Below are 23,748 nucleotides of genomic sequence, written 5' to 3'. Positions count from 1 at the left end.
TCACATGCAAGTTATACACAGAACAGGGGAGCTATTGGTTCTACTTCTCTGGAGTCCAGAGGGTAATGCCTTAGGAGGCTGTTGTGAAATTAAATCTATGTTTGGTACTTATACACATAGTAGATGCTCAATAATTGTTAGCTTTTTTTTTTTAAGTCCTCTGATTTACACTCCTGATATTAGCAAACATAATTCTCACAAAAGTCCAAATAAAATAATCTGGGATGAACTCTACTTACTCTCCCAAACATAATTCTTTAGTTCACTCTCAAGGTGATCTGGTCAACCCCAGCATCTTGCCCTGGAACTAAAACCTTTGCGTATTCTTGGCTTCAATTTATCTCCTCTCAGAATAGAATCTCACACTGCAACCACCACCCCAACTGAAGCGAATAAAGTATTTCTATTATCTTGCTTCCATTGCTTAAATGTATATACCTACTCTGTGGCAGTTGCATTTAATTTGTAATTGTTCATTTGCATGTCTATCTTTCCACGGCATTGTTTCTTTAGGAAGAGGACCAGATCTTTTCTTCTTAGCACCCCTCAGAGCCCAGCATAATTCTCTACATATTATAGATGCTCAGAAACTAAGCAGAATGAATAAGAGAATGAACGAACAGTTTGAGTCTCTAGTTCTACAACATTGATTCCGGCTACCTAGACTGACTTCTTTCTCCATTCCACCTTTTCCCACCCTCCAGACCGCAGGACACCACACAGGTTCTCACTGTCGGGACAGACAGACACACTCCAAAAGCAAACCACATGACACACACAGCACAGAGGCTTGAGAGCATGTTCCTCTGAAATGAAGTGGGTCTTATCTGAGTTCTGAGAGAGAGAGAGAGAGAGAGAGAGAGAGAGACTGGAAAGAAATTTTCAATTCCAGGTTTGGTTTCACAGGCAGCAAGAACTTTTAAAAACTGCTTCCAGAACAGAAGGCCCTGTTTTCTAGCGCATCAAAGGAAAGGAACTTTGATTTAAAAATAAGATAGTAGCAGAGCCCAGAGAGTTGGAGAACCTTTCACTTATTCTGTTTTGGGAGACTGGCTAACATGAAGGAAGGATGCTGAGTGGATGTGCTGATAAGAAGTCTCATCCCATCATTGTTTATATTTTTTTAGCTTGAGGGTCTGAGATCCTTTTAAGAATCAAATGAAAGGAAGAGGCTCTCTTGCTAGAAAATACGTTTACAGGCTTTTGCCTGGCTGGCACATGTTTCTGTCGGCCTTGCACGCTTTTGAAGAAGTACATTTGCCTGTCCGAGAGAGATTTTCAAGTTCCCGTGGCGCCTGTCAAGAGCATTTCTAACCACCACACCCCCGGCCACCAGCACTCACTGAAGAGACCAGGGCTGGGGACCTGGCCTCTGACCAGGCAGGACGGGGTAGCACCGCCCCGAGGCCCTGACCCCACCACGGGCCTCCCCTTCCGGTCTCCACAGCCCCAGGATCTGGCTGAGCGCCTCAAGCAGCCTGGCCTGCGGGGTCGGGCTTTGCCTGTCGCCCGGCAGGACGGGGTAGCCCCGCCCACGAGGGCGGGTCTCCAGGACGGAGCTTCCGGTTCCCACCTGTTCCTTCCCAGGTAAGGGAGGCGCGCGCCCGCCTGGCGGAGTTGGGGCGCGCTGGCCGTGCGCGTCCGCTGTTCACCGTCTGCGGGGCGGCCGCGGACCCCTCAGAGGCTCAGGGCGAGTCCGAGCCCCGGGAGCCGGTCCGGAGGAGCCCGAGGAGCGCCCGCTGCCTCCCCTTGCGGGACGCAAAGTGGAAGTGCGGCAGGTGAGCCTGGCGGGGCAGCGGGAGGCAGCACCCCAGACGGCACTGGGCAACGAGGGCGGGGGAGGAAGAGAAGTCGAGAGTGAAGAGAAGGACAGAGGAAAGGTGTTCTGAAGGCCGAGGGAAGCGAGTCTCCGCCCGAGCGGAGTGCCCCCTGGGTCACATGCCACTGCGATGCCTCGAGGAACACTGCCCCGACCCGCGGGGCATGCAACGTGGGTGCCGTGACGATTCCTGTAAGAGAATGAGAGGATAGGAGACGCGAAGAAATGCAGGCAAGACAGGAGTCTGATCAAGCCTCAAATTTTTATTTTACAGCGGCAGAATATATATTGTTCCAGGGACGGGGGTGGGTAGCAGGGGTGGGTAGCAAAGCTTATAGTAATAGCCTATCAGCAAGTGGCAGCTATTTGCTTGTGGTGTGTGACAAGTGGTGTGTGACGGTTATTCTTAATTGCTGACCAAACCGCAGGACGTACGTGGTTTCTGGTAACTAGGAGTTCCTACCAGAAACTTATTGTTCTTAAGATGGCTTTGCCGTGGTTTCTGGTAACTAGGAGTTACTACCAGAAACTTATTGTTCTTAAGATGGCTTTGACTAGGCCAGTTTCTCCGATAGCTCCCAATATTTCCTCCCTTTTTCTTTATCAAGGGTGGGCTTTAACCGACTGGGGGAGTAGGGACTTGGTTCCCCCTGTGGGATTGTGGAATCCCACCATTAGTGGCTCTTGGTATCTTTTGGGGAGGAGAGGCAGAGCAAATAGCTATGTATGGATACCAACCTCTATGCAAACCAGGTGTGCTCACGGGGAAATCCAGAGGCGGTTGAATTTTTGTCACCTTCCCTTGCAGTGCTTTGCCGTGCACCCAGGTCGGTGCCCATGCCTTTCTCCTTCTATGGGGAGTAGGCAAGCATCCCTCTGGCTTTATGCTGTCCCCGCAGGGAGGGAGTTTTGGCAATCATTATAATCACGTTCACGGTCTAACATGGCTAGACGGTGGTAGTGTACCTGAATAGGTTTGGCCAGAATGCTATCAACTTGTTGTTTTATAAAGTTTGTTAATTTTCTAAAGGCCAGGGGCCAAAGGTTAGGAATAGGAAAAAGCTGACAAGGGGGCCAAGAGCAGGAAGCAGGTAGGGTAGGAGTCCATTTAAGCCGCTCCAAAGGGGGTTTTCGAATTATTCTCTCCGTCTCTTCACCAGATCTTCTTGCAGCTTCTTTATCTTGTCTCGGACGATCCCGGATTTGTTGGCATAAAAGCAGCAGCGTTCCTGTAGGGCTAAGCATATTCCTCCCTGTTCTGCTGTGAGCAAATCTAACCCTCTTCTATTTTGTAATACTACTTCAGCTAATGAATCTATCTGATCTTGGAGATCATTGATAGTGCCTGAGAGAGCTTGGACATCATCAATTAGCTGGTTAGATAATTTATTATAGGTGTGTAATGCTGTCCCTAGCCCAGCTGTACCAGTAACTACAGCTCCAGAAATTCCTAGGCCAATAAGTAAAGGGATAAATTAAACAGCCCGCTTGCTACGCCCAGCTTTATAATCGAAGCTGGGTAAGGGAACAGGTTCTCCCCCAGGGATGATGTCAATATCAGGGAGAATACTGGCTTGCACACATAATCCTGTCCAATTTATAGGTAGGGCCGTGTAGGCCATATTTCCCCCACATACAAATACTCGCCCTGGAGCCGGACAGAGGGCAAAATTGTGGTTATCAATAGAAGAGCAGTTCACAAAGCTAGCAAATCCTACATTTAAGTTATAGCTGTTGTTTTGGGGTTTTTTTTGTATGCATGAGGAAAGATCAAATGCTACAGGCTGTGTTCTAAAGGGTATGCTGAGGGAACAATTATGGTAGGAGGTGATATTGGAGTTGTTATCAGGGATGACAAGGGGCATGGGTGTGCCTCGGGTCATACATAGCCAGCAGTCTTCTGCAAGGGAGGGATTGGTGGTATTTAAAGCTTTAAGCGTGGCTTCTAAGATATCAAAGGCCTGAGTGTCTAAATCAATACCTCTTGATTTGGGTAAGGCTAAAGGGTGGTAATGTAGAGGAGGATACATGCTTTTAAGGTATTCTTCAATTTGTTTTTGAATGAGGGTTTCTCTGACTCTGTCTGTTGGTCCACCACCGTCAGATATGTGGGTTGGCGCTTGTGGAGGCCAGCAGACAGGTTTGCCAATCTCGCCACGGCAAGAGGCTTGGGCATATTTTTTTATTTTATTTTTTTATTTTTTTTATTATTTTTTTAAATTAAATCTTTATTGTTCAGATTATTACATTTGTTCCTCTTTTTTCCCCTCATAACTCCCCTCCTCCCAGGTCCCACCCCACCCTCCGCCCTCACTCCCCACCCACTGTCCTCTTCAATAGGTGCACGATTTTTGTCCAGTCTCTTTCCGAATCTCCCACACCCCTTTCCCCCCCAAGAATAGTCAGTCCATTCCCTTTCTATGTCCCTGATTCTATTATGATCACCAGATTATTTATTCACTTGATTCTTAGATTCACTTGTTGATAGATGCATATTTGTTGTTCATAATTTGTATCTTTACCTTTTTCTTCTTCTTCCTCTTCTTAAAGGATACCTTTCAGCATTTCATATAATACTGGTTTGGTGGTGATGAACTCCTTTAGCTTTTCCTTATCTGTGAAGCTCTTTATCTGACCTTCAATTCTGAATGATAGCTTTGCTGGATAAAGTAATCTTGGTTGTAGGTTCTTGGTATTCATCACTTTGAATATTTCTTGCCATTCCCTTCTGGCCTGCAAAGTTTCTGTTGAGAAATCAGCTGACAGTCGTATGGGTACTCCCTTGTAGGTAACTGAGTTTCTTTCTCTTGCTGCTTTTAAGATTCTCTTTGTCTTTTGCTCTTGGCATTTTAATTATGATGTGTCTTGGTGTGGTCCTCTTTGGATTCCTTTTATTTTGGGGTTCTCTGCGCTTCCTGGACCTGTAAGTCTATTTCTTTCACCAGGTGGGGGAAGTTTTCTATCATTATTTCTTCAAATAGGTTTTCAATATCTTGCTCTCTCTCATCTTCTGGCACCCCTCTAATTCTGATGTTGGTACGCTTGAAGCTGTCCCAGAGGCTCCTTACACTATCTTCGTATTTTCGGATTCTTTTTTCATTTTGCTTTTCCAGTTGGGTGTTTTTTGCTTCTTCGTGTTTTGAATCTTTGACTTGATTCTTGCGCTCCTCTGGTCTGCTGTTGGGAGTCTGTATAATATTCTTTATTTCAGTCAGTGCATGCTTAATTTCTAGTTGGTTCTTTATCACAACATTGAGGGTCTCATTAGATTTCTTGAGGATCTCACTACATTTATCAGCGGTCTCGCCAGTCTTTTCGAGGGCCTTACTAAGTTTATCGGCAGCTTCTAGACAGTTCTTGAGAGACCTTAAAAGTGTGGTTTTGAGCTCTATATCTTCCATTTCTGACATTTGCGTCCTGTTTCTTTGTCTCCGCATTTTTTTTATCTTTTCTTGGTGCACCCCCTAGTGGTCTTTGTGCGCAGTCTTGTAGTTAAGCCTTGATTGTTGTCGGTAATACAGGGGTGATTTGACCTCCAGGCTAACTGGCTATGCGAGTCAGCTGTGTCTGCAGTTGGAGAGCTTCTGGGCTGGATCTCTAGGGTGGTGCTAATCTAGCCTCTGCCTGAGGGTAACCAGCAAATGCCTCCCTGCAAGGCTTGGGTGGGGCAGGTCCCCGGGGATCTACAGGGCGGGCAGAGCAAGCGGTTATGGCTGCTCCCAGTTCCGTCCCTAGGGGCTCTGCCTCTCAGAGTCCCAGCAACTGCTGCAAACCTCGGAGAGAAAGCTGCCTTCGAGTTCCGACCGAAGCCAGACAGTCCTGCTTCTCCCGTTTGAGTCTGGGTCCCTAGAGACTTGCCCGGATCTGGAGCTCAGAGTCTGAAACTCCCTCCCGATTGAAAACAACAACCTCGCCCTCCGCCGCCAGCCCACTCCGCGTGCTCACTCCGAACCTGAGTATTTCACTTCAGCAGTGCGCCTCCTCTGAGTCTGGGTATGATATTCTCTTTCCTCCTAGTTGTAGAATTTCCACTCAGCCAGCCTTCCTGTGGTTCTGGATGATGTCTGTTCTGTCCTTTAGTTATATCTCTGAAGTGGTTGTTCGAGGCAGCAATCTCCGGCGTTAATCTATGCTGCCATCTTGGTTTCTCCCTCAACAATCGGCAAGAGGCTTGGGCATATTTAGAATGTCCCCTGCTGGAGGAGTAATCATATTCGCCTCCAAATGAGCCACTATATTTTCTTTGCAGGATGGCGGTGAGCTGTATTTCACCCTCTGAATTAGTGCACTGTTGAACGGTGTTATAGCAGGTAGAGTGCATCTCAGTGGCTATTTGGCAGTCCGAGGGACAAGGCCCTGGCCTGCCATTAATCGTGGGTATGATTTTGGGCTTTCCTACACATTTCCAGCTTGTTTTGTATCCTCCTGTTTTTTGAGGCTCAGAGATAAGGTAAGCAGTGATGGAGCCACAATCAGTTGTTCGGGTGTATTGGTGGGTGTGGGGTGTCACCGCAGTGTTACCTCCCTTGCAGTCGCAAGGGGACCCAAAAAGATCTTTGGCTAGTTCATCTAAGCTCGGGGGGGGGGGGGGGGGGCGGCTGGAGCCCACCAAGGGCGGTAGTTAGCAGGATGGAGAGAATAACAACCGTCCGAGAGAGTATCATAGTTGTAGAGGGTTTATAGATTAATGGCCCAACAGGGACAAAAAGTCTTCCTCCAGGTATCGAATTAGGGTTGCTCTTACAGAAATATCTTACCCGGTTGTTGTCAAATGTTTTCATTTTCCTGTAAGAGAAAAGAAAAATTGTTCTCAGGGATTATTCCCCTGGAGAAGGGCGTTATTTCGAGGGATTAATGGGTTTAATTAGACGTTCAGGTAACCATCGTGGTCCTTCCTCTTGTGTGTCATAGACACATGCAGATCCACGTCCCCAAATGAGAACTGGATCAGGGCCATGCCATTTGGTGGTCATGGGATCTTTCCACATGACTTTAGCATATTGTTTTTTTGTCTCTTGGTGCCATAGCCGGTCTGCAGCAGATTTCCCTTCTGTCAAGTTGGAGGAAGTTTAGGGTGAACAAGGCATGATGTAGAATATTACGAGGAGAGCCCTTAGTGGGATAGATGTCAATTATTTTAAGTTTATTTATAGCATTTTTAAGGGTTTGGTGAGCTCGTTCTATTATTCTCTGACCCTGGGGGTTGTAAGGAATTCCAGTGATATGTTTAATCTGAAATTGATGACAGAAGTTTTTAAATGCTTGTGAGGTATAGCCTGATCCATTATCTGTTTTTATTGTGTGAGGTTTACCTATAGTGGCCAGGCATTGGAGGACATGGGCTATAACATTTTTTGAAGCTTCACCAGTATGAAGGGAGGCAAAGATAAATCCACTGTAGGTGTCGATGGACACATGGACATACTTAAGATTGCCAAATTCAGATATATGGGTGACGTCCATTTGCCAAATCTCATTAGGGAGTAGGCCCCTTGGATTTACTCCTAGGTGAGGAAGGGGAAGAAGAGTAACACATCCTGGGCAATTCTTAACTATTTGCCTGGCTTGTTCTCTGGTAATTTTAAACAAGAGACGTAATGTATGGGCATTTACGTGGTGAAGGTTATGATATTGCTTAGCTTTAGAGATAGGGTCTATTGAAAGGGAACATATGAGCCGAGTGTTTTTGTCTGCAAGGGCGTTGCCCTGAGAGAGAGGGCCGGGGAGATCAGAGTGAGCTCTAAGGTGCCCTATGTAGAAGGGTGTATTGCGTGCTACAATAAGGGCTTGGAGCTGATGGAAGAGAGGAACTGCATTGGTGGATGGTTTAATCTAAGGCACTGTTTCCAACAGAGGAACAGAAAATGCTATATAGGCACTGTCGGTATAAAGGTTAAAAGGGGTGTTGGTTAGTTTTTTGAATACTTGAAGGATTGCATATAATTCAACAAGCTGTGCAGACTTAAAGGGGGATGGGGAGGTATAAGGTTGGTTGTCAATGACATAAGCAGCGGTACCATTAGAGGATCCATCTGTAAATACCAAGGAAGCTCGTTTAAGTGGTATCTTTGAGGTGATTTTAGGAAATATAAATGGATGTAAACGGGCAAAATGGATTAGTTTATGAGGGGGATAGTGGTTATCGATCTTTCCCTGGAATGAGGAGAGAGATATAGCCCAATCATCCTCATTTTGTGTGAGCCAGTTTATTTGTTCCTTAGTATAGGGAAGAATGAGTTGATCAGGGTCTTTGCCAAAATGTTGTCGGCTTTTTTCTCTGCCAGTTTTTAAGAGGAGAGCAACTAGGGAGGGATATGGAACGAGAACCTTGGACGGAGAGGAGGGTAAGTGGATCCATAAGAGGGGGTTTTCTTGCCATAGGATTCCAGTGGGAGTATGGGGTGTGGCACAGATAATAAGAGCAAAGGGCTTGTTGTATGATATGAATGTTATTTGGTGTTGTTGTATAGCTGTATGAATGATGTGGAGGGTTTCTTTTGCTTTTGGGGAGAGAGTGCGAGGGGATAAGGGATCTGGGTCTCCCTGTAGAGTGTCAAAGAGAGGTTTTAGTTCACTGGTTGTGAGTTTGAGATATGGTCTAAGCCAATTAATGTCACCTAGGAATTTTTGGAAGTCGTTAAGGGTGTGTAAATGTGAGGTTTTTAATCCAATCTTTTGTGTGGTGATTTTATTTGAGTTTAACTCAAAGCCGAGATAGTAGTAAGGGCCTTTAAGCTGGATTTTATTAGGGGCAATCTGAAGCCCGAAAGAAGCAAGCTGGTAGGTTAATTCCTGGCTGCATCTAAGTACCTCGGAGGTGGAAGCCCCTGCTAAGAGAATATTATCCATATAATGGGTAATATAGATAGAGGGCCATCGTGTTCTGAGAGGGTCTACGGCTTGGGCAACAAATTTTTGACACAGTGTGGGGCTGTTTGCCATGCCTTGAGGAAGGACCTTCCATTGATATCGTTGCATTGGACCTTTAAAATTAGTGACTGGAAGGCTGAATGCAAAGCGTTCCCTGTCTTGAGGATGAAGGGGGATGGTGAAGAAACAGTCCTTGAGGTCAGTAATGATTTTGAAATGATTAGCTGGGATGGCAATGGGAGAGGGGAGGCCGGGCTGAAGGGCTCCCATGGTAAACATGGTTTTATTAATTTCTCTGAGATCCTGAAGGAGTCTCCACGCTCCGCTTTTCTTTTTAATTACAAAGACAGGGGTGTTCCAAGGAGAGGTAGTGGGCTCTAGATGTCCAGCCGCCAGTTGTTCCTGTACTAACCTAGTGGCAGCCGAAAGTTTTTCATTTGTTAAAGGCCATTGATCTACCCACACAGGGGAATCAGATTTCCATTTGATTTTGTCTGCAGGGGGTACAGGAAAGTCAATGGCCGTTATGAAAAATTTTTACTCCCTAGTCCTGAGCGATCAATTTTGGGATCAACTGAGATAGGTTGTCTGATGCCTTGATTATTTTTTCCAAGTCCTTGCCTAGGGAGGTAGCCCTGATTGAGCATTTGTTGAGTTATAATTTCATTAGGACTACACATAATGAGTTTTAACTGAGATAGTATATCACGACCCCATAGATTAACTGGAAGGTTGGGGACTACATAAGGTTGGACCTGCCCAGAGTTGCCTTCATCGTCGGTCCAGGTTAAGACCTTTGAGCTTTGTTTAGGATTGGTAGATTGGCCAATACCCTTGAGGTGAGTTATAGCAGGTGTAGTGGGCCAAGAAGTTGGCCAAAAATGGGCAGCAATGACGGTGGCATCTGCCCCCGTGTCTATTAGTCCTTTAAATGATTTTCCATCTAATTTAAGGGTAAGTAAAGGTCTTTCAGGAGTAATTTGTTGTACCCAGTACGCATCAGAGGAGCCAAAGGCAGACTCCAACCTAGAGCGTGGAACAAAATTGCCAGAAGTGGAGTCTAAGGGCAATAATATAAGTTGGGCTATTCTTTGTCCTTTAAGAATGGTAATGGGGCCTGACGGGGCTGTAGCTAAAAGTGTAATTTGACCTGTGTAGTCATTATCAATGACTCCAGGAGTAACGTGGAGGCCAGCTAGGGTGGAACTACCGCGTCCTAGGACGAGGCCAAAGGTGCCAGAGGGTAGGGGCCCATAAGTCTCTGTAGGGATAAGTTGAATCCCTTGGTCTGGGGTTAGTATTGTGTCGGAGGAGGAACAGAGGTCCAATCCTGCGCTTCCTGGGGTAGCACGGCAGAGGGAGCTGATGCCTGTGCGGGAAGAATCTGATTCTGTGTTTGAGGGATGAACCTGATAGCCCCTTGGTTGTGTCCCGAGTGAGGGGCCTGGGGCTGGCCCCTCTGGAAGTTTCCCTGTTTCTGGGGGATGGGTTTGCCATCTATGTCTATCCTAGATCGGCATTCATTTGCCCAATGCTTGCCTCTTCTGCATTTAGGGCAGATTGAGGAGGGTGGTGGCCTGCCTTGTTTGCTAGAGGGACAATCCCGGACGAAGTGTCCAGGCTGTTTGCAATTAAAGCACGTTTTTTCTTGTGTGGTTTTAGTATAATCTTTGAGAGCAGCCCCTATGGCCAAGCCTATGGCGTGTGAGGTGCCTATGCCTGAAAGGCTACCACAGCGGTGGGGTCTGATAGTTTCCTGACAGGATGGGTTAGCATTTTCATAGGCGAGATGTTTGATAAAGGCGCTCTCTGTCTCCCCTCCGCCAACTACGCGTTCGGCAGCGTCAGTGAGGCGGCTGACGAAATCACTATAGGGCTCGTCGGGACCTGGCCGAATTTTGGCCAAAGAGGTGGTAGCAGACCCCTTAGGGGGGAGACGTCGCCAAGCCTTAAGGCCAGCGTTTTGGATCTGTGCCAATAAACCAGGGGGAAGGCAGCTTGAGCCTCATTGGTATCATAGGGACTCCGGCCGAGTCATTTGTCTCTTGTCCAAGGGCGGGAAGTTTTACTTTCGCTATTGCGTTGCGCAGTTTCTCGGCAGTTTTCTACAAACTCCGTGCGCCAGAGGACGTAGTCTCCCCCTGATAGTGTAGCACGGGCTCGGGAGAGCCAGTCATTAGGAGTGAGCCAGCGGTCGCTTAGACCCTCGAGTAAGGCGAGGGTAAAGGGGGCAGTGGGCCCATAATTACTTACGGCCGCTTTAAGATCTTTGAGGTGTTTAAGATGAAGGCGGCGGTATTTCTGGCTTGTATTTTGGCTCGAGGTAGGAGCAGAGTTAGGGGTAGGGTCCTCTGTGCCAGAGGTCTCATCGTCCGAATTTTGATTTTGATTTTGGTCTTTAGTCCGGGATTCTGGGGGATCGTCCTCTGGGGAGTCGTCATCCTCCTCTATTTCCTCGGCGGGGGGGGGGGGGGGGGGGGGGGGGCTGGGGTTTTGACTGCGAGTGACAGGGAAAGCATGAACGAGGGGTTTAGATTTTACAGTTTTCGAGGGCTTGGGAGCAGTTTGGCTGGGTGTGAGATGGGTAAGTTCGGCCTCGAGGGCCTGAAGTTCTTTAATGAGCTGGAGATGTTCACGTTTTGATGGAGAATGTCTTTCAACGAGGAGATTCCTGAGTAAGGGAGACTTTAGCTTTTCGAACATGGTCAGAGCAGGACGGGAGTCCCGGGAGAGGCTCGAGAATGGGCGCTAAAAAAGGGGGGTTGTGGGATGGAGGTGATAAGTAGGGAGGAGGTTTAAAGGGGGGAGCAGAAGCAAGTTGTGGGAGAGGGAAATCGTCATGGTGATAGCCTGCGGCTGCCTCCTCAAGGGTATCCTGATCTTCAGGGGGAAGGACATCAGTATCTGGACCTCGCGCAAAAGGGGCTTGGGACGGGTAAAATTCTTGTGTAGGGGCCGGGGGATTAGAGGGGGGTTTTGGATCAGGTTTCTTTGGGGTTTGGCCTGGAGGGTCAGATTTGGGGTTCTCGGGTATGTCGACAGAAATAGAGGGGCAAATGGAGGGAGGGCGGGATGAGTCTCTAAGGACAGTCTCGCCAGTTACAATAAGATTTTTGACATCAGAGTCATGGGAGTGGACTTTAAGGATATCATTAATAAGATTCCAATAGCTAAAAACAGAAACAGGAACTTTCTCGGGGCCAAAAACCCGATAATAGTCCTGGAGAGCGTCACCTACACGCTTCCAACATTTAATATCAATAGTGCCTTCTTTGGGAAACCATGAGCAGAGGTCAGTGATAAAGGTAAAAATGTTTTTCAAGTCTTTCTTTTTAACCCGAAATCCCCGCGCCTTGAGGGACTCCTTGAGTCCCCTGAGAAATAATTCATGAGAGCTCAAAGCCTGACCCATATTTCCGCCTCTTCCACGTAAGCCTCCGGGACGTATAAACCCCGTACCAGGTCAGCCCAGGAGTCCACGAGGAGACGAACCACCAAGGAAGATCAACGAACCTCAACCTCACAAAGGAGGCCCCTGTTCACGTGTCATAGGTCGGGATGTATAAGCCCCATGCCAGGTGAACGACCACTAAGACAAAGTGAACTCAGGGTTTTCGGATGAAGATCAACCAAGGGGAACGAAACCAGGGAACAAGCCTGAGTGATTCGGAGTTCTCTCAGTCGAACTCGGGTACCCTTCACTCTTCCCCGAGACAACAAGAGAGTGCTCGAAGTGGACTAGAGGCAGGAGAATAAGGGAGGGCAATGATGAAGGATGATGCCTATCCACAGTTCCAATGCGTTCACTTACCGTAACAGCAGGTCTGACTCGCAGGGTGGGTGGGCCCAGCGGCGACCAAGAAAACAGGCTGATCCCAGTGGCGCCTAAGAGGAGGTCCGGCCGGACACTTGAGTGAACGTTCCTAACAGGAACCGAAGTACGGAGGCCACGTTGGGCGCCAAGTATGCCCCGACCCGCGGGGCATGCAACATGGGTGCCGTGACGATTCCTGTAAGAGAATGAGAGGATAGGAGACGCGAAGAAATGGAGGCAAGACAGGAGTCTGATCAAGCCTCAAATTTTTATTTTACAGCGGCAGAATATATATTGTTCCAGGGACGGGGGTGGGTAGCAGGGGTGGGTAGCAAAGCTTATAGTAATAGCCTATCAGCAAGTGGCAGCTATTTGCTTGTGGTGTGTGACAAGTGGTGTGTGACGGTTATTCTTAATTGCTGACCAAACCGCAGGACGTACGTGGTTTCTGGTAACTAGGAGTTCCTACCAGAAACTTATTGTTCTTAAGATGGCTTTGCCGTGGTCTCTGGTAACTAGGAGTTACTACCAGAAACTTATTGTTCTTAAGATGGCTTTGACTAGGCCAGTTTCTCCGATAGCTCCCAACAGAACACTAAGATCCTAATGAGGGCATTGGATTTGGCTGAGAGCGGTGTGTGGGTACATCGTGTCCCACTTATACTGGAGCCCGGAAAGCTTTAGATTTGGCAGTGGAAACACAGGTTGTAAAGGACAGGTATGCTTAGTGTTGTTGGAAGTAAGGCGAGTCCCCAAGTCAGGGGTCCTGGTGGAATATAAAACATACTCGGGAGCCAGGCAGCAAGGCAAACATCTTTACCTCCTTTTAGAAGGGTGCGCACTCATGGTCTGGAAGCAGCAGGCACACACAGGCTGCTCGGGGATTTATAACCCCTGACACACGTGACCTGTCCCTTGCTCCTGATTGGAGCTCAGGCGCACAGTTTTTCGTGATTGGCTAATTCAAAGGCAGGGGTTGGCCTTTGCTGTTTCAAGATGGCTCCCCTGAGTCACGCAGCCCAAAATGGCAGCTGTCTATACTGTTCTTTGACAGAAAAGATGACTTGTTTATTCTCACAATTCCCCCCTTTTCTTTATTTAAACTCTTCAAACTTGGCTGACATCCATTGACTCTCCTGCTCTGCAGTGTCTAGAAGACTAATTTGCTGTTTGGTCTTTTATGGGTTCACTCAGTGAGATAGACCACCAACTCAGAATTTAAATTTAAGAGCTGCCCTAGCCGGTTTGGCTCAGTGGATAGAGCGTCGGCCTGCAGACTGAAGGGTCCCAGGTACGATTCTGATCAAGGGCATGTACCTTGGTTGCAGGTGCATCCCCAGTAGGGGGTGTGCAGGAGGCAGCTGATGGATGTTTCTCATCGATGTTTCAATAAAATATATTTTAAAAAAAATTTAAGAGCCTTTATTAAGCTGGACAGCTGACTACAGCGCGTCCCTCCAGTAGGGGCTTCGCAGCCTGCAGTACAGACCGAGGGTACAGCAAAGCCTTTTATCTGCAACACTGCAAAGCATGCAGGGTTCACACAAAGTTTACAAGTACGAATGGGGAGCTAAACAGAGTCACACCTGGCTGGGTTGAATCATAATACATTGTTTTTCTAAGACAATCTAGCAATTTTTCTCTGCCATGATCCCGGACCATCATACAATCGGTAACCTTTCCATGCCTCAGTCCTTCCCCCTAGCACATTCTGTAACCCTTCCATGCCTCAGTCCCTCACCTTAGCGCAGGTCAGTGCAGTTTCGATTAACCCTTGGCTAAGACATGGGATGATGTGACATCCCATCACTGTAGCTCCTAATCAAAGGGGTGAAGTGGACACCATCGCTCTGCCGTGGTCGGCAAACCGTGGCTCCCAAGCCACATGCGGCTCTTTGGCCCCTTGAGTGTGGCTCTTCCACAAAATACCACATGTGGGTGCGCATATACAGTGCAATTGAAACTTCATGGCCCATGCGCAGAAGCCGGTATTTTGTGGAAGAGCCACACTCAAGGGGCCAAAGAGCCGCATGTGGCTCGCGAGCCGCAGTTTGCCGACCACTGGCATAGGGGATCTTGTCCTATGACATCTAAATCTAGTCCTAGCCAATCTTTTGACCTAAAGGCTGAAATATCCAAGTCATTCAAGTTATCTATAACCAATAACTTAACTGGGTAAGCACGATCCAGATTGTACACATTTCTCCAGCCCACATTGTAAGCCCCTGAAATTGCCAGATTCCCAAAGCAAATAGAACCCAGTACATGATGGTTATTAAGACAGCTCATGGTTTTCAACATCCGTTTCAAGGGGATATGTCCTGGTATGGCTGTTCAGGTTGAGGTGTGTCTGCCCTTAACCCATGTGTGATGGGTCCAACCTCACTCTGAAGTCCGAACAGCAGTCTCTGTGGTTAGCAAGACAGGTAAGGTCCTTCTCAGGAGGGTTCCAACTTGCTTCCCTTCCAAATCTTGATTAGAACAAACGTAGTCTTCTGGTCGATGGTGATAAACCAGAAACTCAAGAGTGCCTTGGGTCAGGAGGCCTTCTAACCTGAGAGAGATTAAAGTAGAAGAGATACCCAGTACACAGTTCTTAAGAAATTGGTCCCTAGTTTCCATTGTAGGAAGATCTTGAGGCATTCCAGGGCCTATTGGAATCACCTACAGCCAACTCTAGGTAAAAACAAAACAAAACACCTTTCTTAAAATTCAAACCCTAGGAAGGTTGTCAAACTTGATTTTACCAAAAGATTATATATTAAAGTGTATTGGACAGGAAAATAGGCCAGCAAACTTCAGTTCCTATGATTAAAAGATGATCTTTTTATTAAATACCTGATTAATATAACATAATTATTTCACTAGAAAAGAACTGACCAAAATAAGGCTTATTTTCTAACTTCATTTGTCCTTGGGTGTGGACAGCAAGTGACACTAATTGGATTTCTCCTATCAGTCTTCCTGAGAACTTTGGCATAAGCTATTTACCCTTCGTTTAGGGAGGCAAAATATAAATCACTGACTTTTAAGTGTCCTTGGTTTAGGGAAGACAGAGTTTTCTAGATGGTTGCAAACTGCTGTTTTAATATTTCAGTTTCCCTGGCTTACTGGCCTGTATCATTTAATCAATTTCCTTTTAACATTTTTTTTTAATAAACTTCTTATAATTTTCACGGACATTCTTACAACTTTCAAAAATATTTTTACAATTTTCAGAAATAACCACCTTTAGAAACCACCTTCTTTTTCCTTCAAAATGCATAGCCATGCCTTAGTCCTTCCATTAAGCATCTCCATTCCAATATTCTTTCTTTCTGTCACACCATCAGCGATTTGTATAGACCTTTTTTTAAAATTGTATTAGAATTCTTCATTCTTAGAAACCTTAATTTTTCAGTAATTTACTAAAAAGTAAACAGCCAGCGTTTCTTAGATTAACATTTACCAACACACTTTTTGTAATTATTCTAAAAGACATTAATTAAATTTAAACCGGTTTTAATATTAAAAATTTGGTTTGGACCAATTTCTTTTTTTAATCAGGCCAATAAAATATTATATCCTAGGTGAAATTTTACCACACATATTACACATAAAGACTACAATATATTTTGAACTACTAATTTTTCCAGGGGACCTCAGGCCGCACCCCCCTGCCCGGTGGGGCTTGACAGGGGACCTCAAAGTGTGTCCCCCGACCTGAGGCTGCACTCCCAACCTGGTGGGGCTTAATGGGGGACCTGAGGCTGTGCCCCCTATCAAGCGCCAGGCCAGGGGACCTGAGGCTGCGCCCCCTGCCTGGCAGGGCTTGATGGGTGTGAGGCCGGCCGGGTCTGGATCTTGCCCAATGAGGGTGAGGCCAGCCGGGTCTGGGTCTCATGTGATTTCAAGGAGCATGCAGATGGGCGGGGACTTGACTCTGGGTCCCATGGCGCACCCAGACTCTGACAGGAGGAAGATTTTCATGTACATTTTACTAATTTTCTTTCATCCCTGACACTTCTATTATAGAGAAAGGGCAAATAGCAATATTAAAGTATTTCCTCTAATTAATTCCCATTTAATGTGCATGAATTTCATGCACTGGGCTGCTAGTATTAAAATAAAATATGTCACAAAGTATACAGTTGAAATTACTGCAATGAGTAAGAGGACAAAGAAATCAACATTTTCATGCAATGAAAACATTTTCCTAGTTCTTTGAGGCCCAAAATGAGGAATTTGTGAAACAAACTGGATGTACCAATGAGTGTACCAGTGTACCAATCCATTAATATTTTTTCAAATTTAATTTCCAGAGTTTTACTTTGCATAATAAGCACTGTCATTTTGTGCATACAATAAATCTACATTTGGAAGAAGTATTCAAGTTAATATTTTTGTCTGTGCTTCCTTCAAGCTTCCTGAGCTCCAGCTGCTCTTTTTCCCCAAGAAGATCCATGAGACATTCCTCAGGTGAGTTCTAGTCCATAGTTCAGATTTTAGCCTCAGAAATACATCCAGGCCTGAGTAGAGGAATATGAAACAGTGGCCTCTGCTCCCTTTCACCTGTCAGGATGACCTCCCTCCTGAGAAAATCACATTCTGGGCATGATGAGTATCAGTTTCCCTGCCTGAAGCTCGGTTCTCACCAGCTGGGCTCTCCTCATCATTCTCAGATTTCTATGATGTCATCACTTAGTTTAATGGAAATTACCATCCCCTGGAGCCAGGAGAACTGAGTTACTGCCTGAACCTACATTTTTTTCTGCAGTCTATCCAGTCACTTTCCCTGGGCCTCACTGAGACCTGGGCAGCTCCAATGGCAGTTGTCCGAGATTTCCCAGGGCTGAGAGGTTTCCCAGGAGGCAGACTAGTATGCCAGAGCAGCCGCAGGCAAACTGGGTTGAGTTAGTCCGCCTCTTAAAGGTGGAGTTTGTAGTCTGTGCGCTAGTGCACATGTGAAGTTCTTTCCCTTCCTGTTGAGGATGTGCGGATGGGTGTACCCGTGTACCAATCCATTAGTATGTTTTTCGAAATTAAATTTCCAGAGTTTTACTTTCCATATTAAGCACTATCATTTTGTGCAGACAATAAGTCTACATTTAGAAGGAGGCTGTTGACAATAAATGTGGTAAGGTATCTGAGGAAACAACCCCTGCAGTTAAGTGACCCCTGGGTTTCATCTAGGCCTCTCTGCTCTGGAGATGGGGAACATCTAGAGGAAGAATTCTCACAGAGCCTTATCTTCCCTAGGTAGGACAGGACTTTGTGTCATCACAAAATTATCTTCAGTGCCATGGTAACTGTTTCTCTTCATCTGTTGCTGAGCCTCGGGGAAGTCTTGTTGGAGTGAGCCAGTGCTCTGACAGCTGACAGCAGACAGATGTGGCACTAGAGCTAGAGGAAGTGGTGACATGTGTCTCCATGGGCCTTCCTGAGAGCTGCCAATTCTGGCCACTGTTGAACTCCTCATCAATTTCAGATTTTTTACTTTTAGCTAAACATGATGTATTTAATTTTCATTTTTACTGAGATGGTTTTCCCTTATAGTTAGTGTTTTTTTTTTTTTTAATGTTATGAATGTCTTTTTTATTACTGCTTCTTTTTTATCCGTTTTAAAATTTTTTATCCTAGAAAATATGTTTCTCTTAAAGTTATTTTATGTCTCTCTAATTACTTCTGTGAGAAGGTCTGTCTTCTCCAGACACCTTTTCATCTGAAATCAGTAGCTACTCTTTCGTATTTCTGTGGCCAAACACATGAGTTTATTTATTTCAAGCAAATTACTTCAAAACCCAGGCAACAAGTGTACTTTAGGACATGGGTAACTGGCTCTTTTTAAGCTACGCATGCTCATGCAAATTCTTTTGAGGTTCTTATAGAAAGCTTTGCAGTGCAATTGTTTGCCATTTTTTAAAGTCAAAGTTGGCCCTAGCTAGTTTGGCTCAGTGGAAGAGCATTGGCCTGCGGACCGAAGGGTCCCAGGTTCGATTCCCGTCAAGAGCACATGCCTAGGTTGTGGGCTCAATCCCCAGTAGGGGTAATGCAGGAGGCAGCCAGTCAGTTATTTTCTCTTATCATTGATGTTTTATCTCTCCCCATCTCTGAAAAAAATAAAAATTTATTTTAAAAATAAATAAAGTCAATAGTTGACTTCCAGTGTTCTCCTTGTGATGGGCATTTCCTCTTCTCTCAGGATCACCTAAGTGGGTCAGAGCATCCTGAGCACTGGGTCTTGGTGGAGATGCCAGAATGAGAAGGCGCAAGAGTCCTGGTCCCCACCAACCAGCCTCCTGGGTGACCAGTGCTGGGCCTGGGACAGGGGCCACTGTGCCCCTGGCTGCCTCCTCTCCTGCCACCCTCACCCCGTTCAACCCACAGAGGCCCCCAGCTGAGTTTGGTGTGACCTTTGAGGATGTTGCTGTGCGCTTCTCTCAGAAGGAATGGTGCCTCCTTGATGAGGCTCAGAGACACCTGTTCCTCGAAGTGATGCTGGAGAACTTTGAACTCATATCCTCTCTAGGTTGCTGCTGCGGAGCAGAGGATGTGGAGACACCCACTGAACAGCATGTTTCTGTGAGAGTGTCACAGGCAAAGAACCCCAATGTAGCTTTGTCCTCCCAGAAGAGCCACCCCTGTGAGAGTTGTGGGCCAGTCCTGAGAGACATTTTCCACTTGGTTGAGCAGCAGGGAACACAACACAGCCTGAAACTGTTGAGGTGCGGGGCATGTGCAAAGCAGTTTTATTTCAGCAAGAAAGCCATTGGATGCGACCAGACGCTTGCTCAGGACCATGGTGTCTGTAATGGAATACAGTGTTTTGTGTGCCGTGAATGTGAAAAATCTTTTACAAATATCTCTGTTCTCCGTCATCATCAGAAATTGCACACAGGAGAAAGACCATACGAGTGCAGTGAATGTGGGAAATGCTTTAAACAGCACACCAGCCTTATTCGACACCAGCGAGTTCATTCTAAAGAAAAGACTCATGAGTGTGGTGAATGTGGGAAATTCTTTAGCCAAAGGGCAGTCCTCCTGAAACACCAGAGAGTTCACACTGGAGAAAAGCCATATGAATGTGATGAGTGTGGGAAATCCTTTAGCCAAAGTTCAAGCCTCGTTCAACACCAGAGAGTTCACACTGGAGAAAAACCATATGAGTGTGATGAATGTGGAAAATATTTTACCAGACTCTCTGGCCTTTATCGTCATCAGAGGCTTCACACTGGAGAAAGGCCTTATAAGTGCAGTGAATGTGGGAAATCTTTTGTCAGGAACTATCACTTGAGTGATCATCAGAACTGTCACACTGGAGAAAAACCTTATGAGTGCAGTCAGTGTGGGAAATCTTTTAGCACTAGCAATGGCCTCGTTTACCATCAGAGTCTTCACACTGGAGAAAGGCCTTATAAGTGCAGTGAATGTGGGAAATCTTTCGTCAGGAACTATCAGCTGAGTTATCATCAGAAATGTCACACTGGTGAAAAACCTTATGAGTGCGGTCAGTGTGGGAAATCTTTTACCAGTAGGAGAAGCCTCCGTTATCATCAGAAATGTCACACTGGCGAAAAACCTTATGAGTGCAGTCAGTGTGGGAAATCTTTTGCCGGTAGAAGTAGCCTCCGTTATCATCAGAGATTTCACACTGGAGAAAGGCCTTATGAATGCAGGTAATGTGGGAAATTGTTTACCTGTAGCAATAGCCTCCTTTATCATCAGAGATTTCACACCAGAGAAAGGCCTTATGAATGCAGCGAATGTGGGAAATTATTTGCCCTCAACAATCACTTGCATCATCATCAGAGTTCACACGAGAAAGGTCTCAGGATAACAGTGAAGGTGGGAAATATTTTGCCAGAAACAGTCACTTCTGTTGTCATCAGAGTGTTCACAGGTGTATGCCAATACTTTTGAAGGGAATAAAACTTTCAACGATCTTGCAAAGGGCCATGTGTCCTAATGTCTGCAATTCCATGGGTGATGGTCACTGGGGTGTAGGACAATAGGGTTTAGGGGAAAGCATAATTGCTACAAAATTACTGGCATAATAGGGATTGTGCATAATTCTTAAAATGGAGATAGGTTTCATTTATCTTCATCAATAACTCATAATGCAATGTCCAAGTCAGGGGAGAGGTGAATGTTTGTAACTTTGTCATGCTATATCACTGTTGTTCAACTGCATTATGGTGAACCTTTTTTCAGATGTGCATTTGCTATCTCTAAATTTGGTTAAATATCTGAGCATATGTTTTGCCAAATCTATGAATTTTGGCAATTTTCTTTAACAAATGGACAGTGAAACAACAAAAATGCAGGTTAGAATTTCACTCATTTTGTGTCTTTTTTGCTTGGTAGGATAAACGTTTTTCATATTGGAAAAAAAATAAAATCAACAATTGACTCAAAAAAAAGAATACGGCCGAAACCGGTTTGGCTCAGTGGATAGAGCGTCAGCCTGCGGACTGAAGGGTCCCGGGTTCGATTCCGGTCAAGGGCATGTCCCTTGGTTGCGGGCATATCCCCAGTGGGAGATGTGCAGGAGGCAGCTGATCGATGTTTCTCTCTCATCGATGTTTCTAACTCTCTATCTCTCTCCCTTCCTCTCTGTAAAAAATCAATAAAATATATTTTTTAAAAAAAAGAATACGTTTATATGCACACAATATGCATGAAACATAATTTCGAATTCGGAGACCCTTAGAATTAAGAATCAACCCTCCATATGGATGCACCCATATATACTGACTCTCTCCTTGCTGTTTTCCCACTCTTTCGGGTCTTGGCCTACCTGGAAGAGCCCTAGACCTGTGTGACATAACATTTGAGGAGGGCAGGAACAAAGAAGGCATGAAAAGAGATCTATTCTTCCTCTCCCAAGTTGAAATGCCAAACATGGTTGTCCATAGAAGTATGCATGTATTCGTTGATCATGTTCTAGGTCAGCTATTTTCAATTTTCATCTCATGGCACACATAAACTACTAAAATTCTGCGGCACACCAAAAAAATATATTTTGCTGATCTGACAAAAAATTAGGCATAATTGCTCGGCCCAGCTGACTTAGTGGTTGAGCATCAGCCTATGAACCAGGAGGTCACTAGTTTGATTCATGGTCAGGGCACATGCCCAGGTTGTGGGCTCGATCCCCAGTGAGGGGTGTGCAGGAGGTATCCGATCAATTATTTTTTGTCCTCATTGATGTTTCTATCTCTCCCTTTCCCTTCTCTACAATCAATAAAAATATTATTTTAAAAATTAGGCATAATTTTGATTCATTCAAGATGGCTAGTATTGTATTGGCTATTGTTATTTTTTTTTATTTGGCAATCTAAGGGTAAAGAGGTCAGTGCCCCTGACCAAATAGTCAGGTCCTGCATGCTTTAAAAATATTTGCGGCACAATGGTTGAAAATCGCTGTTCTAGGTTATTATTATGTCTATATTTTTGGTAGCTGGTGGGTTAATAAGCTGTGAGTTCTCCTGGAGACAGAATCACTCTTCTTGTCTCTAAGGAACATGTGTTTAATTTGTTCCATCCAAACAACTTCTGAATGAGGCTTTGGAATTTAGTAAGTTGGGGACTTAGTAAGTTGGGAACAGTCTGTGTTCCATTTGTGAAAGAGGAGAAAATATCCTTTGAGACAGCCATGGAATTGGGCTACAAGCCCAAAGATGGAAGAGGATGCACATTAAAAATTGAACTACATACATATCCCACGACATTAGGACTCTGTATCTCTCAGCCCTTTGTGTTCTCTGTGGCCTAACGCATCACTTCTGTGGCATTGGTAGGTGTAGGGCAGGCTATGCTTCTTCCAGCTGATAAGAATTTTTATAGAAACTGGTGTGGTTTTTTTTTTTTAAAGAAAATCTGTCTATAAGCTTGAACAACCAGCTATTTTAATGACCTGAAGCTACCTAAGATTTGAGTAATTTGGACTCGATTTTGATTTGCATCAAAATAATTAAATCAAAAAAGGGGGGATAGTGGAAAAATACCATGTAAGGAAAAATATCCTGTAACTAATTTACATCTGGAAAAATTTTTTTTCATTTGTAATGCTAACAGCAAGACACCCATGAAAAACATACGTGGTGTCAAAATAAGCCAAAGGAAAATCATTTGGGCAAATATAAAAAGGACCCCAAGTAAAATTCCCTTTAACCTTCGGTCAAGAATATGTTTGTATGTTTTCAGAAAATAACTTCAAGACCATGTGGATTCCTGCAACAGAGAGGAGTTCTCAGGAATGCTCCAGCCATGAAGACAAGAGGAAAAACAATCCAGAGATGGAAGACGCTGACGACGCTTTGCCATGCTAGCAGTCAGCAGCTGTGCGTCACTGCAGGTTGCCCAGGATCAAACCAGAGAGGGTCGGACCTGCATTGCCACCATTTGTCCACCATCCAGAACTGAAATATCATTGCTGACATGTACACATAAGGAACTGTCGGACATTGAAACTTGGACTCAGAACTGTTGGACATTGAAATTGGGATTTAAACATTCTTTGTTCTTAAAATGTTATGTTTAAGTTTTAAAATGTTTTGGGTTACGGATTGGCATTGTTTTGTTATTGTTTTAATAGCCAGAGTTTTGTTCTTTTTTTTGTTTGTTTTGTTAAATATATTTTATTGATTTTTTACAGAGAGGAAGGGAGAGAGCCAGAGAGCCAGAAACATCGATGCGAGAGAAACATTGATCAGCTGCCTCCCACACATCTCCCACTGGGGATGTGCCCGCAACCCAGGTACATGCCCCTGACCGGAATGGAACCCGGGACCCTTCAGTCCGCAGGCCGACGCTCCATCCACCGAGCCAAACCGGTCTCGGCAGAGTTTTGTTCTTGATGTTTAAGTTTTATTTCCATTATAGTAGCTAATAATAAAAAGGGTGAGATGTGGGAAACTGATATAGGGTTGAGCCTCGGACTGACCTGCTGGCAAAGTCACAGACAAGTCCCAGCTTAGAGGGCTCAGTCCTCTTAGCATAATTAGGCTTGACTTTATAACACTCCCCAGATCTTACCTGGGAAGCTAATGGGCTGAGGGAAGTGCAGGGAGTGTAAACATGATCAAAACAGGTGAAACTCACAAGAACTGTAACTATGGTAAGCACTGCATTGTTTACCTCAGACTATAAAAGGTCTGTAGGGACTGAGCATGGGTGGAAGTCCTTCCTCTTGAGTTGGACTTACCTGCCTGGTCCCCCAATATTTCCAAATTATCTCTTGTCTTTTCTATTTCATTTGTGCGTG

At 45.4% G+C, this 23,748-nt stretch overlaps 1 protein-coding gene across 4 annotated transcripts; it reads left to right on the top strand.

The window, feature by feature from the left end:
• Positions 1 to 1,445: 1,445 nt before the first annotated feature.
• Positions 1,446 to 23,382, top strand: LOC132227957 (zinc finger protein 501-like). Of its 4 annotated transcripts, none has more exons than XR_009451267.1 (5): positions 1,446 to 1,778; positions 16,906 to 16,961; positions 18,685 to 19,207; positions 22,689 to 23,105; positions 23,350 to 23,382. XR_009451267.1 is itself a non-coding variant. In XM_059683673.1 (5 exons), the coding sequence occupies exons 3-4, from the start codon at positions 18,741 to 18,743 to the stop codon at positions 22,693 to 22,695; spliced, it is 1,425 nt and encodes a 474-aa protein (XP_059539656.1). In that variant the 5' UTR covers positions 1,446 to 1,778; positions 16,906 to 16,961; positions 18,685 to 18,740; the 3' UTR covers positions 22,696 to 23,105; positions 23,350 to 23,382. The 4 variants fall into 4 exon arrangements, 2 of the variants coding, with proteins under 2 accessions (XP_059539656.1, XP_059539657.1); XM_059683673.1 differs by having other exon boundaries at positions 18,685 to 20,158; XM_059683674.1 differs by lacking the exon at positions 16,906 to 16,961 and having other exon boundaries at positions 18,685 to 20,158.
• The last annotated feature ends 366 nt before the right edge of the window (positions 23,383 to 23,748 follow it).

The sequence above is a fragment of the Myotis daubentonii genome, chromosome 2 (assembly GCF_963259705.1).
Source record: "Myotis daubentonii chromosome 2, mMyoDau2.1, whole genome shotgun sequence".
Classification (NCBI taxonomy): domain Eukaryota; kingdom Metazoa; phylum Chordata; class Mammalia; order Chiroptera; family Vespertilionidae; genus Myotis; species Myotis daubentonii.
This window is presented reverse-complemented; position numbering and strand designations above follow the sequence as displayed.

What these genes read in the sequence shown, in the direction of transcription:
- LOC132227957 (XM_059683674.1), top strand. Translation starts at nt 18,741, where the DNA reads ATGAGAAGGCGCAAGAGTCCTGGTCCCCACCAACCAGCCTCCTGGGTG.